This window comes from Dromaius novaehollandiae, chromosome 1, assembly GCF_036370855.1.
Source record: "Dromaius novaehollandiae isolate bDroNov1 chromosome 1, bDroNov1.hap1, whole genome shotgun sequence".
NCBI lineage: Eukaryota > Metazoa > Chordata > Aves > Casuariiformes > Dromaiidae > Dromaius > Dromaius novaehollandiae.
Window position 1 is genome coordinate 24,524,399 of NC_088098.1, and position 11,024 is coordinate 24,535,422.

Here is an 11,024-nt window from a genome sequence, read left to right on the forward strand (position 1 = left end):
AACACAGTTGAGTGCCAGTGCCCATTCAGCCCTCGTCGTCCAACAGCGCTGTAAGCTATTGACAGTAACAATTGTGGCAGAGCTTTTTATGTGTGCCTGTACTGTCAAATCCATAAAAAACAGAGAATACTTGCCAGCCATCATTGCCTGGGGCTGATTCACACCTAAGTATTGAAAAGTCTGTGTATATTCACTCCTCTTCCTTTCATGTATGAAGTAAGTGTATCTGCCAAATATCTAATATTTTTCCCATAAGCAAAAAAGCCAGTTTGGTATTTTCTTATAGTAAAAGCACATCTGTTCCAGAGAAAGATACTGCTGTAAAATATGTAACAAACTAACAGCTTTAATTACTCAATAAGGTACTTTTCATTGCAAGCTTGCTTTAGTCTTGTGATGCAGTTAGAGAAATGATGAAAAGACTCAATTAATGACAAATAGCAAGCAGAAAGGCCCAAATCAAAATAAGAACAAACCAAATCATTCTACTTAATTCTCTGCGGTAGCTAGTGCCAGGATGACTTCAGTAAGCTATTTAAGGATGCATATATCCAGTAGTGCGTGACCTAGAGTGATGTATTTTTCCCTAGGGAATAGCCTCAGTCTCAAAGTTTGGATCCAGACCTGAGTTCCCGCAAAGCTAAGGCTTTTTATAGGGCTTGTTTTAGGGGCAAGCACTAGCACTAATTGATTTTTTTTAATGTAATTCATTAACGGGATATTTTTGATGGAAAATATCTTTGTAAAAATATTTGGACTTTGGAAAAGAAAATAACTCTCAAAAACTACAAGCCTGGCCTGACCCATTTTTTTTATTTTCAAAAGAGATATTTCCATTTTTGACAGAAGAAAGATATTTTGAAGAGCACATTTGAAAAGCAGGTTTAATTTCTTGTAGAGGAAAAAAGTCTAAAGAAGCTTCAGTGGGCACTAATTGTTAAGATACAGTTTTCAAAAGCCATATGAATCCCTCTCTGAATGTCACAAATGGAAAAGATGTTTTTAGTTCACAAAGAATATGCAATGTTAGCTAGCTTCTGTAGAGCAAGAAAAGGAAAATTCTGCAGCTCATCTATAAATAAAGCATGAGTCCTTTGAAAAGAATTATGCATTTTTCTGAATGTAGCCAAAATTCCTGAGAGACCTGCTTCAGAGAAAACATTTTGTTTGGGCTTAATCTAGCACTGAGAGATACATCACTTTCTAATATAAATAAGTTGAACTCAGTTGATAATAGTGGAACTGTATTGATGCCTATTCATTTCTTTTTCTTACACCGTATTTTTGGAAAAATTGCATACTATTCTATGCTGTTTTACCTTTTAAAGAGCTTTTAAAGAAGTTGAAGCAGCTGAAAAAATGAAGTTAAAATATGAAAAAGCTGACATTTTATTATTTTATTATATACCTCTTGTTTCATAAGAAATCTGTGACATCATTCTAGAAAGCAACATACTAAATCACACAAACATTTTACAATTGCAGCTTATCATCAGTATTTAAATAAAACAGCAGCATAAACCCATCAGAAGGCTAATGTAATTTTAATGTACCTCTGCATATGTTCTGTTACTCTGGTTTACAAAGCTCTATTAGGTGCAGAAGGAAGAAGGGCTCTTTATGGGTTAGGCTTTAAAGTAGTAAATAAGCAAAACGGAGAGTCAGGTCAATAGGAGAGGAGAATTAGGCAAGGATACCAATTACACTCATGTGCCTTATATAAGAGCTTCCAGCTAGTTAAAGTGCCTGCATAGTGTCTACCATTTTACATATCACAATGTTGCTGATAATGCACAGAAATAGGCAGGGTTGCATTTACTGCAGCCCATTTTTAATAAAAAACAATTCTCATAAACAGATATTTCCAAGTCTTTTGCATAGTCTTGTGAGAAAACACTCACAATCTTTGCTTTTACACACAACTATATATAAAGGATATACTAGAATTGCACAGCAACACTTCAAAAATCTGCATAATTTAGAAACTGAAATTTTATTTATCTAATTTTTAGTTATCTATTTTTTGCAGTCTCACTCTTTCTGCCTAGTAAGTTTGTTAGAATACAAATACTATAGAAATAATGCTTCAGAGAATAATGATCAAGTGCCATTTACATACGTACAAAATATACAGCAAAGTTAACCTCTCATTAAATAAAATATACAGATTAGTTGATGTTCCAATCATTAGCTAACACCTTATTTTAATGGATAAACTTCTGGGAAGCTTTTGCCCAGTATGGTAGAATTACACAACAGTTCTCTTCTCTGTATGCTGCATGCAATGAGTCATATTCATTTTACCTGCTGCAAATAATAATGGAGTATATCATGATGAGGGCCAGAATGATCTCTGGTGGAATCCAAAAGTCAATGCGAAATGCTAGAGATCAGTGTCACCCAAAGTATCACATCCTACCAATTTAACTATTTATAGTAAAAACACCAGTCATAGCAATTTAAAACATTATCACTGTGATGGCTATTAAACCTCCATGAGAATTCTTCTGTAATCTAACAGTCATTGTGCCATTAAAAGAAAGTGTTGCCAATGTATCCCACGTTGGTTCTGTTGTTAAAATAGTGAGATAGTAAAACCGCCTACTTTATCTTAAATTGATCCCTGAAAATAAATGAAAAATAGTATGTTCCCACTTAAACCAGCCATTGTAATTGTGACAGTTTGGAATGAATGGTAAGTGCCTGCATGTTACACGAGCAAAGAGGTATAACACCTTCTGCGACCACATACAATTACAATTGTTGCATCCCTGACAGTTACTCTCGATCCAGGCGTATGTTAACCATGGCAAAGCATCGGCCTATGCTTTGAAAAAATGGTACAATGAAAACATTTGTCAGGCTCTTCCACACAGTTTGCACTGACGGCAACACCATGAGACAGGTTTTCACGAAGGGCACCACAATCCTGTAAAGGAGAAAATGAAAGATTTGGAGATTACTGTTCTTATAGTGTAGGAAATCAGGATGGCAAAACTCAGATGTGAGATTTTATGGAAGAGAAAGGTGATCTTATTAACCAAAATCTTTAAGCAAGTTGACTTCGCGCTCTCATGCTCATTCTCCGCAGATTTTGTTGCCATTCATATTTCATTCATACCCATCTGATATTTCTGTTACAAGTTGCTTCAAGACAACAGAAACAGGAGAGCAATCTTTATTTACATTTGGTTAATACCGTATAGAGACATGCCGATGTCCAGAAAAAGGGGATCGTGCTAATACTGGCAGGTTTTTCTTTTATGGGTGAGACACTAAAGTAGCATGAAGTCAAAACTCTTGATCAGGGAAAAGACACTTTTATTTACTCAGGGTATAGCCACATACTTGAAAGAATCGTGCTTCTCATCTGCTAAGCACTAGTAATTATTTGTGTATGCTCTTCATATGTCCCAGTTCCAAAGCCACGTCATTAGCGGTGGCTTAAGCTAAGCACAACAGAGGAGAGCCAGAAGTGCACATATGGCTGGTTCACCAGGGCCAGCAGTTATGTAACAACTGACCATAGTATTGTAAGTTATTATCTTTTTTTTTAGTGGTTTACTGGCTAAAACCCCTGGTCATTTCCTTTAGTTGGATGTTCTTATTGGGGCACAGATAAATTAAATGTATAAATCACTTATGTAATATTGAAGTGGTACTAGAAGACGGTTTTCAAAAATCTTTGTGACATATAATAATATGGCTAGTAATATGGCTAGTTCCTAAGTTAAGTAGAAGGACCCACAGATTCTTTTCACAAAGATAACAAATTCCATTCCAGTTTGCTGTTGCATTCAAAATTTAAGAGACTTATTTTTTTCCATTTTATTCAGTTGCGGAACTCTCACTGACTTTGGTGGAAATGAGAGGAAATATTAATCAAAATGTTTACTTACTATTTTATTATAGTCTGAAAAAATACATAAGTATCGTGTATTTCCAATAAGTACCACTCCGAACAACAAAGTGGAAAAAAATGGCATGTTAAAAAAAAATTGAAGCTTAGAAATTTTAAGAGTGAAAATGAGAGTTATTTTCAATGTTTATATCACTGGATTCTCAGCTTTTATCATACAAGGCAACCAACATCCTAATATATCTATGCTGCACTCTAAGCTAACCCCAATGGATTTAAACAGAAAAGTTTTTCCAAAACCTTCTCTTTCTTTAGCTCTGCTGAAACAGCGAGTAATATAGACACCAGTTGATGTTGCCTTTGCCCCTTTTCCATTTCATCTTTGTTTGTAAGGGCTATGTCACTGCTCCTTTCCTGGCATCTAAAATTAATATGGGACGATTTTTTTTTTTAATACAACTCAATTGCAGAAGAGAAGCAAAAGCCTACATTTTTATTGGACCCTCCATAGACAGGATCACAGAAATTGCAGGCATCAACAAATTAAAGAAATGCCAGGTTATGGAAGAGTTCCTCAAAAAGTTGTCAAGAATCACCAAGATTTTATTAGGAAAGACTGGAAAAGCAGTGATCATAGTACTTAGGACTGCTACAGACCACCCACTCAGTGCAAGAACTCAACTGCTCTTGATAATGTTAAATACAATAAATATCAAAATGTTTTGATTTTTTTTACATTTATTATCTAATTTTATGCTAAATATATGCAAAAAATAATGTAGGCCTATTTCCATAGGAGCATGTGTGAAATGTACTGACAACCAAAGCTAATTAACGCAAGTAATTTTTCATTTTAAAAAGTTTAAAAAGACAAAAAAGTTGAGTTAGACAAGAATTTCTCAAACGTTCCCTCAGAGAAGAAAATCCTTTCACCCAAGAATGCACTAAAAAGTAAGATTTATGATTTCTAAAATCTATGTACTTCTCTCTTTATATGTTATCTATATGAATGTAAGTACATATGTATTGTGTTCAGCATGGGTTCTATGGTGTTCTATGTTTTCCTTCCACGCAGGATTTCCAGATCATCAGGGTGTGACATGCCCTCCATAATCCTATGGAGGATTGTGTCATAATCAGACACAATTAAAAAAATAAATAATGAAGTACCACTAGAAGGTGTCTACTTTTTTGTGAACTGTCCAACAAACATTAACTCCTTAATTACAATGCTGTGTGTTTAGTCCAGCGTGGCATTTCCATCACATAGGTGGTACTACTTACTTGAGTAATGCCTAGCAGTGGGAGGACAGTTGACATATCTCAAGGATATTGACATTTGCTGCAATATTGGCATTAGTAGTATTACCACGTGGTACAGTACAGAGAAGAAAAACAAAGCTCTGTTGAATCTGATGCCTGAGCTGAAGCACAGCCAGGGTATTTCAACTACCTTTATGAGCTATGATTGAATCATGCTATGTACATGTATCTTAAAATAATCATCCCTTCACTAAGTAGAAGAACTCACCTCTCTTAGGAGCTGTGGATCTGAAAAGAATAAATTATTCCTTTTGCTCAATGCTACTCCTTTCTGTTCTAGGCATGACATCTACAGAGTTATTTCCATCAGCCCTTCTCACTTTTGTTCATATTACTTTTTCCTGTTAATTCCCAAGGGACTTACTTTGTCAGGAACTAAACACCTCTTGGAAATGGCAGAGCACAATTTAATTCTCACTGATCAGGATATTTTCAGATTGTCAGGAAGCAGTTCAACTTTTCACAGATTTGGACAATGTGTTTGGAGAAGTCATTTTCCACTCATTCAGATTCCTGCTTTTAAGTGAAAAATCATATCTTCTCCTGTGAAGTTTTCCAAAATGGAATCTCAAACATGTCTTAATGCTATTTTTCAAATACTGTACCATTCATTGGCTAAATTATCCAATTCACGGTTTGCATGTGCATTACACCAGGATCTTCAATTAAAGTTTTTGCATGGTACTGCAGTACAAGTAAGGATTAGAAACAGACCGTTAAATATTAGCTAGTGGCTCTAGAGCGTCTTGCAGGGTCTCATTCGCCCTTGGGATATTCATGAGTGATCAAAGATAACCCTCAGAGTCTTCCAGGACTGATATGTATAGTATATAAAGTGCATTAAAACCAAGTGTTATGCCTCACAGTACCCACGTAGACTTGGAAAGATGAAACTAAAAAGAAAGCAAGACAGCATCCACTTCTATCCTTTTCAGAAGTCAAAGAATATAGGCTGCACATGAACAAAGAGGCATCAAGGTAACATCGGATATAAGGCAGGCCTTCATAGCATAAATTTGCTGCGATTTCCTTTGATTTCAGCAGTAGGGAGATGGTTTCAGTTCTACAGGTTTGAGTACGATAGCACTAAGCCATGAAGTTGAGTTGTGGAAAAGGGGGTAAGAGATGATGTATGTACATGTTTATCTCTTTGTGTACCTGTCCCTGGCTACATCTTAGTCCTGCGAATGAAAGCACAAGCCATGGGGGACTCCAAGTGCTTGCCAATGACAGGAGCACGAAGCTGGCTGAGGCCTTGTGTGAGCGGGCACAGAGAAGACTGCCCATTTCAGACCCAACGCCCAGGTTATGGATCCCCAAATGAAGCACTGATTCTCAGCATGAATGCCAAACTTTTATACACAACACACCTGAAAACCTTCCAGACAAGACTACAACAAAGTTTATGTGAGATTTAACACTAATTTCCAAGAGATTTCAAAGATACTATTTGGAGTAAGAATAGTCCCTGATCTATGAAAAAGGTCATGATTTTACATGTATTGCCTGGAAAACCAGCAGTGTTTGCTTGAGTTTGAAACCTTAACAGCCCCAATTTAAGGACATGTTTAAAAGTTTTCTCAGATATTTACAGAAAATTGGCCTGACAACTTCCACAATTTATATTCCGTGGTGAGAATGACAGCAATCAGTAAGAGAGAGGGAGGTAGAGAAGTAGCCTTCCTTGAACTAGCTTGTATTTAAGTCATTAAACTGGTGGCTGGCACAGTTTCAGCCCATTATCTCTTTTTTAACAGGTAGTGTAAATTTGGATCCTAGCTCCAAGCAGTCAGTTTGAGAACAGAATCAGAATACACTCCTTTTTAATAGGTAAAAATGAAAATTAAAGTGTACTATTATGTATTTCTTACTCAGCTTTCTTTCTGCTTTCCATGATGTTCCCTGTGCTTGCATCTTTCTTTTTGTTAGAGAGAGGTAACATTTGCTTTCAGGTATGAGAAGTGCAACTCCTGAGGGGTCCTTGATGCAGGAGGAGTGCTAAGTCTGTCTTCTGTGGATTTTTAGCATGCTGAAAAAGCTGCAAGAGCACGTGTGACAACCAACAGAGCTTTGTGTTTGAAGACTTCCAAGTGTTCTGGAAACAGCTTCAGATTTAGTCTCATAAAAAGCTCCCCAGAGACCAACCAACATCATCACCTCGATTGTTCAGGCGATGAAGACAAGGCACAGAGACTCTGCTAAGCCCTCCCGCACTTTGCCATGTGGGAGGGTGTGCCCAGAGTTTCCCATGACGTTTCAACAGCTTAAGAGAGGGTTATACTGGAATTCCCTTCCTCTCATCCACAAAACAAGGAGCTATTATTTTTCCAGACCCAATGGGACTCCACGAGAGCCAGTGCCATGTGTTTGACAGTTCCCATGTCTCCACTCTCTACTGCCTCTTTATCGCATGCTCCTGTGCTACCCTCTGAAATGCAGAGAGGCACTGAAAGCCCTACTCGCAACAATCTGCAACACTGCCAGAGGCACAGACCTTAACACAAGCTCAGCGCGTTCCACCTTTGTGCTGGAACAAATCCAGCTTGTTTCTGTGGGAAGGCTAGACTGTGCTGGCTTTGGATCCTAGCGCTACAGGGGTCCCAAGCCAGTGCAGACACAGCTTCTGCCTTATATGGTTCTTTCACACCTATCCCACATGCAAGAAAGATCAAAACGAAAGATCAGCTCCGTATGGACAATGAGTTTAAGAAAAAAAGTAATTGGTGGGGAAATAAGTGTGTTCCCAAAAGGTCAAGGCAAACCTTTCAAAATCAAGCGCCACTTTCAGACAGTTCTATTTTGGATGTACTGAGAACCTACAGTTCCTGATAAAACCCCTCGGGATTACTTGCATAAATAGAAATTGACCTCGGAGTCCTGCTTCAGTGAAACCCATGCATCCGCGCAGTGAGATCCAAATCTAAGATCACCAAGCACAAAAACTCAATATAGTCTTAATAAACTGGACATTAATGAATCAGCCCATGGATATTCCACTCCTGGAACTCTGTGCACCCACCCTACTCTTCTGCAGTCATGTGGTACAGTGCAGCCCCATGACAGCTCACAGAGCTAAAAGTCTGGGCACACTCTGCGATGTTCATAATAATTTGCAGACTAGAGAAGTAGCCTGTGGGTAACTTAGACCCTGAACTAGCAGGTGGCCAGCTCTAATTTAAATTGCAACTCCTCTGGATAAATAGAGGACATGTAAGCTCTATGCTCCAAATTTCTAGTTCATCAGTTTCCAAGGTGGCTCATGGCAATGTTGTCAACCCATAAACTTCCACTCCACTTTTGAAAACTGAAATCTCCAACCAAAAGATTGCAATCAGATGTTCAGATAAGCACTGTATTCCTATTATTTTGTTTTCTTTCCCCGAGCTTCTGGACTTTATTTTGTTTTCTTTACATCACACTGACTTAGAATATTTATGACACTTTCTTCAGAATAATCAACATCTTCGTAATTCCAGTGCTACTCAAGTCAAATGAGACTTTACCCCAAACCTGTGTATATGGAAAATTCTGGTTTGCAGGAATGGTATTGATCACCTGCAATCATCCCTTCCTCTACAGACTGACAAATTCTCAGTTCTTTCCTCAACATCATTTTACCTTCATTTCCTCCTTCTCCACAATCAAGCTGTCTGTCTAGTCTCAAGATTCACTTCCCTGACATTTTGCCAGTATTTTCTATTTAAAGTACATTAGCTTTGCTGCAACTTGGAGAGCTACAATATTTGCATGTGAACCTGGGCCATGGCCAGAAGTGGCCTTCCTGAGACCGGCAGGGGTTCTTCGCTTATACGGAAGTGCTTTCAGGGCAGTGCGCCTAGAGATGGCCATGTACCAGATGTAAGGCAGCGACAGTAGATTTTGTGGCAGTAAAAAGAAAGAAAAAGAAAGTTGGTGCCTCAGAAGCTTTCTTCAGTCTGTGAGGATAAAATCAAAGAGGCAACCTTACTGAGAAGGTGTCAGGTTGATAAGAAAATCTGAGGTGTAAGTAATATTTCCAATTAAAAAACAAGCAAACAATCATGATTATTACTACACGAGCCAGCCAAGGCTGGTATGCTTTGTGGCAGACACCATCCATATGCTAGGACAGGCCCTCTGCCCCAAGGAGCTTACACAGACAAGAAAGTCAGCTGGTAAGAGCCTTATTAAGGGTGGAGAACTGAATCGCAGAGAATACATTATTTCTATTTCTCCCCCTTTAGAAATAAAGTTTTTGGCTGCCTGCAGAGCCTGTGCACTGAAACACCCTGTGGTCGCAAGCGCCGAAATGTACTTACCAGATGTGCACGCAGCTAAGCACTGCGAAGATAATCCCGGCAAGCAGGGCCAGTGGTATGGCGAGGACCAGAGTCACCAGCTTGTAGATCAGGTACTTGCTGAGTTCAAAGAGAGCGTGGCTGCAGATCCAGACTTTGTCGAAGGAGTGAGTTAATTCCGGCTCCGCAATCACATCCTCAAACCCCAGCTAGAACAACAAACAGCAAGAACAGCAGCTCGGTCGGCATCTGCCTCTGGAGGCAATCTGCAATTAGGCAGGGCCGGGGGTGGGGAGAGGGCAGCGGGGCAGCTCCGCGGCCGCCCGCGCCGGGGCCCCGCGGGCAGCGCCCGGGCGAGGCCGGCCGGGAGCGGGGCGGCCGCGGCGCCCTGCGCGGAGCCCCGCGCCCCCGCCGCCGCCCTGCGCGGCCCAGGGACGGCGCCGCACCTTGAGGTGGGTGTTGAGGCCGTTGGGGTCCCTCTCCGAGTCGTCCTCCGCGCTCTTCTCCGCGTCCGACAGCGCGGGGCCGCCGGCGCGGGTGAAGTTGTCGTCGTCCATGAAAATGCGCGTGTCCGCCTTCTCCTTCTCCAGCCCCATGGCGCGGCGCGGCGCGGCTCTGCGACCCTGCCGTCTCCGCAGGCGCGGACCGCCCCGGCCGCTGCCGCTGCCGCTCGCGCCGCCGCCCGCTCGGCCCCGCGGCGCTGGGGCGGAGCGGCGCTGCCCGGCCCCGCCCCGCACAGCGCCGGGGCCGGGGCCGGGGCCGCCACCACCGCCGGCACCGGCACCGGGGCGGCCGGCAGCCTGGCCGCGGGCTGAGGCGGCCGCTCGCCGGGGGCGCGGGGGCAGGGGCAGCAGCTAATCCGCGCTTTGGGGACGGCGGTCCGGCTGCGCTACCGCGTGCCCGCGCCTCCATTCAGCTGCTGCACCGAGCCGCCCGGGGATGCCGGCCGGATTTGCCGGCCCCGTTCATCTGAAATCCCCGGGGCTGCGGCGCGGCCCTCGCTGCAGCCTCACACGGGGCTGGAAACTGTAGGAGCAAGTGCTCGTGGTGTTCAAACAGGCACCAGAAACAAAGCCTAGGCGATTGTGCGTGAGGCTCAGGTCGTATTCGCTGGTCTCTCTCCATCCTCAGCGGGTAGATGAAAAAGGAGGGAGAAAGGCGCGTTGCCCCTGCCCAGCAAGGCTCCCGGGTCCAGTCTCAGGAGTCTGCTGCAGTCCGATACTACTTACTTGACTTAAACTCCCTAAACTGCCTGTTGTCACAATAAAATAATGCATCCATCATTTTAAACTATCGTCATGTCCTTCTTGGGTTTTAGCATGAACCTGTACAAATTATTTCCCCTGTTTTATTTTAGAGCGTATTTTAAGCCTAAGTGTGATCTATATCAAAGTGAGCAAATTACTGTAAAGACTGCAAAAGATGTTTGATAATATTGATCCACACTGTAAGCTCACGGATTGTCAGAAGTACATTCCTGCTGCATTCAGCAACTACAATCACCTTTCACTCTCAGAAAGAGAAGGGACATTACACTAATCAGTGATTCAGACTTGTTAAATGAA

The 11,024-nt window shown here is 41.6% G+C and overlaps 1 protein-coding gene across 1 annotated transcript; it reads right to left on the bottom strand.

Annotated features, from left to right (window-relative positions):
- Positions 1 to 1,382: 1,382 nt before the first annotated feature.
- CAV2 (caveolin 2) lies at positions 1,383 to 10,176 on the bottom strand. Its single transcript, XM_064507469.1, has 3 exons — positions 9,906 to 10,176; positions 9,481 to 9,668; positions 1,383 to 2,929 (listed from the first exon to the last, which is right to left on the bottom strand). Exons 1-3 carry the CDS (start codon positions 10,053 to 10,055, stop codon positions 2,779 to 2,781), a joined length of 489 nt encoding a protein of 162 aa, XP_064363539.1. The 5' UTR covers positions 10,056 to 10,176; the 3' UTR covers positions 1,383 to 2,778.
- Positions 10,177 to 11,024: the final 848 nt, after the last annotated feature.

What these genes read in the sequence shown, in the direction of transcription:
- CAV2 (XM_064507469.1), bottom strand. Translation starts at nt 10,055, where the DNA reads ATGGGGCTGGAGAAGGAGAAGGCGGACACGCGCATTTTCATGGACGAC. An exon ending in GCCTCAACACCCACCTCAAG is followed by an intron (nt 9,669 to 9,905) that starts GTGCGGCGCCGT and finishes TTGTTGTTCTAG; the next exon opens with CTGGGGTTTGAGGATGTGAT. An exon ending in CTTAGCTGCGTGCACATCTG is followed by an intron (nt 2,930 to 9,480) that starts GTAAGTACATTT and finishes TCTCCTTTACAG; the next exon opens with GATTGTGGTGCCCTTCGTGA.